We start from the raw sequence: 3,748 nt of genomic DNA, 5'->3' as shown, positions 1-3,748 counted from the left end.
CAGACCCATACAGCTTCCCTGCTGCTAACAGCGGCACTTCTTAGTTTTATTCCCCAGTACCATAAAAATGTTATAGGTGGGGGGTGGAGCCGGAGGAGGAAGGCGGCGGCGACGACGAGGAAGACGCCGAGGCCTGGGCCGTGGACCTGGCGGACGTGGGGGCGGCCAGCTCGCAAGGTGCGCCGCAGCCAGAGGAGCCAGTGGCCTCCTTGGGTGTAAATGAGAAGGGTGGGGCGGGCGGGCGGACGCTCGGGGCGGCGGCCACTGGGGCGGGACGGTCCCCGCCCCACTCGGCTCATCTAAGAGAGGGCTGCCTCCCTCAGGCTTGTGTTACGCGGCGGGGACCTCTAGAGGAATGGCTTCACCCAGTAGGAGTAGGGTGGGGCACGTCCACACTACAAATACGTGTCGAGGGTGCATCTGCACCGTCCTTTCCTCTGTGAGGGGCGAGGTGGGGCGGGAATCCCTCAGCCAGCCCGATGAAAACTGCAGAGGCTTCCGGGCCTTTTAACTTTGGAGAAGTTGAGGACCTTGTCGCTCATTTGGCAGAAGGAGTTCATGATCAAGTGTTGCCCACACGAAATTCTTCATCCAGAGTCATAGTAGATGTGGATCTGGATTGCTCTTATGCACAAGTAGAAATGATCTCCAATCCAGAGCTAAAAGACAAAACTTTAGGGGTTCAACAGTAATATTTGGTGGTTACCTGCAACTATGAAGCTGGGAAACTTGGAGTTAAGAAACTTATGAATGTCAGAGATGCAAAAGAAAAGCGTCCACAGCTGGTATTAGTTAATGGAGAGAAGACCTGACCCACTACAGAGAAATGTCTTATGAGGTTACAGAATTATTGGAAGAATTTGGTCCCGTTGTTGAGAGACAGATTTGATGAACATTTTGTGGATCTAACAGAAACGGTTGAGAAGAGACTACAGCAGCTGCAAAGTGATGAACTTTCTGTGGTGACTGTGTCGGGTCATGTATACACTAATCAGTCTATAAACCTGCTTGACATCTTGCACATCAGACTAGTTGGATCTCAGATTGCAGCAGAGATGCGGGAAGCCATGTATAATCGGTTGGGGCTCACTGGCTGTGCTGGAGTGGCTTCTAATAAACTGTTGGCAAAATTAGCTTCTGGTGTCTTTAAACCAAATCAACAAACAGTCTTATTACCTGAAAGTTGTCAACATGTTATTCATAGTTTGAATCACATAAAGGAAATACCTGGTATGGGCTATGAAACTGCCAAATGTCTTGAAGCACTGGGTATCAATAGTGTGCGTGATCTCCAAACCTTTTCACCCAAAATTTTAGAAAAAGAATTAGGCATTTCAGTTGCTCAGCATATCCAGAAGCTCAGTTTTGGAGAGGATAACTCCCCTGTGATACCCTCAGGACCGCCTCAGTCCTTTAGTGAAGAAGATTCATTTAAAAAATGTTCATCTGAAGTTGAAGCTAAAAATAAGATTGAAGAACTACTTGCTAGTCTTTTAAACAGAGTATGCCAGGATGGAAGGAAGCCTCATACAGTGAGATTAATAATCCGTCGGTATTCCTCTGAGAAGCACTATGGTCGTGAGAGTCGTCATTGCCCTATTCCTTCACATGTAATTCAGAAGTTAGGGACAGGAAATTATGATGTGATGACCTCAATGGTTGATATGCTTATGAAACTTTTTCGAAATATGGTGAATGTGAAGATGCCATTTCACCTTACCCTTCTAAGTGTGTGCTTCTGCAACCTTAAAGCACTAAATACTGCTAAGAAAGGGCTTATTGATTATTATATAACGCCATCATTATCAACAACTTCACGCTCTGGCAAGCACAGTTTTAAAATGAAAGACACTCATATGGAAGATTTTCCCAAAGACAAAGAAACAAACCGGGATGTCCTACCAAGTGGAAGAACTGACAGTACAAGAACTAGGGAGTCTCCACTAGATACCACAAATTTTTCTAAAGAAAAAGACATCAATGAATTCCCACTCTGTTCACTTCCTGAAGGTGTTGACCAAGAAGTCTTTAAGCAGCTTCCAGTAGATATTCAAGAAGAAATCCTTTCTGGAAAATCTAGGGAAAAATTTCAAAGGAAAGGAAGTGTGAGTTGTCCATTACACGCCTCTAGAGGAGTATTATCTTTCTTTTCTAAAAAACAAATGCGGCCGGGCGCGGTGGCTCAAGCCTGTAATCCCAGCACTTTGGGAGGCCGAGGTGGGCGGATCACGAGGTCAGGAGATAGAGACCATCCTGGCTAACACGGTGAAACCCCGTCTCTACTAAAAATACAAAAAATTAGCCGGGCGTGTTGGTGGGTGCCTGTAGTCCCAGCTACTCGGGAGGCTGAGGCAGGAGAATGGCATGAACCTGGGAGGCGGAGCTTGCAGTGAGCCGAGATCTCGCCACTGCACTCCAGCCTGGGTGACAGAGCAAGACTCAGTCTCAAAACAAAAACAAAAACAAAAAAAAACAAATGCAAGATATTCCCATAAATCCTAGAGATCATTTATCTAGTAGCAAACAGGTATCCTCTGTATCTCCTTGTGAATCGGGAACATCAGGCTTAAATAGCAGTAGTTCTTCTTACATGTCTAGCCAAAAGGATGATTCATATTATTTAGATAATAGATTAAAAGATGAACAAATGAGTCAAGGACCTAAAGAACCTCAAGGATTCCACTTTACAAATTCAAACCCTGCTGTGTCTGCTTTTCATTCATTTCCAGACTTGCAGATTGAGCAACTTTTCTCCAAAAACCACACTACAGATAGCCATAAGCAAACAGTAGCAACAGACTCTCATGAAGGACTTACAGAAAATAGAGAGCCGGATTCTGTTGATGAGAAAATTACTTTCCCTTCTGACATTGATCCTCAAGTTTTCTATGAACTACCAGAAGTAGTACAAAAGGAACTGCTGGCAGAGTGGAAGAGAACAGGATCAGATTTCCACATTGGACATAAATAAGCATATTCAGCAAAAAGGTCTGAAAAGCAAGGGAATGCCATTATTTTCGGATTAGCGGTTTATTAAGCTCTTCTATATTAAACACTAATAGATATTCAATAATGGAGTAAACTGTTCCAGATAAAGCAAGAATAGTTGCAAGAAGTAAATTCTGGCACAAAGCGTAAAAATATAACAGAAGAAACAACGTAAAATACTATCTTTTATGTCTAAAGCCATTTTATATTACTTTTCAATAAAAAGAATATCATGGTCAACATAAAAAAAGTTATAGGTGGAGACTTTTAAAATAAATTTGCTAAATGTTTGATGCTGGCGTATAGGTTTATTTTTAATGTTTTGATTTGATTTGATATCTGACAACCTTTCTTAAACTCTCATTATTTCTAATTATTTGAAGATTATTTTGAGCTCTTTTGTAGTTTTGAATGACAATTTCATTCTTTCCTTTCTAATCCTTATACTTTTGCTTTCTTTTTCTTATCTTGCTGTAATCACTGACACCTCCAGGGTAATAGAAACAATCAGAGTGAATTACCTAGCGTTTCTCTTGATTTTAAGAGGAATGCTTCACCATTTAGTTTGGACTTTCTGTAGGCTTTTGGTAGGTATCATTTACCAAGTTAAGGTGTTCCTTCTATTCCAAGTCTCCATTCATTTTCTATTGTTGTCCTTTGAAGAAACTTTTCCTTTTTCTTTGTTTACCAGTATTGTCAGAGATTTTAAAAATACTTTTACTTCATTTTAAAGTGTTTAGGATGAAAGAACTACGTAGAT

At 41.9% G+C, this 3,748-nt stretch overlaps 1 protein-coding gene across 1 annotated transcript; it reads left to right on the top strand.

Moving 5' to 3' along the window:
- Positions 1-673: 673 nt before the first annotated feature.
- LOC100579303 (DNA polymerase iota-like) lies at positions 674-2,997 on the top strand. The gene is given in 4 exon segments (XM_030801747.1): positions 674-800; positions 803-879; positions 881-2,152; positions 2,467-2,997. Coding segments are annotated over 4 exon segments (1,908 nt in total). The 5' UTR covers positions 674-746; the 3' UTR covers positions 2,972-2,997.
- Positions 2,998-3,748: the final 751 nt, after the last annotated feature.

The sequence above is a fragment of the Nomascus leucogenys genome, chromosome 21 (assembly GCF_006542625.1).
Source record: "Nomascus leucogenys isolate Asia chromosome 21, Asia_NLE_v1, whole genome shotgun sequence".
In the NCBI taxonomy this organism is placed as follows: domain Eukaryota; kingdom Metazoa; phylum Chordata; class Mammalia; order Primates; family Hylobatidae; genus Nomascus; species Nomascus leucogenys.
Note: the sequence above shows the minus strand (reverse complement) of the source record. Positions and strands in the feature narration are given on the sequence as shown.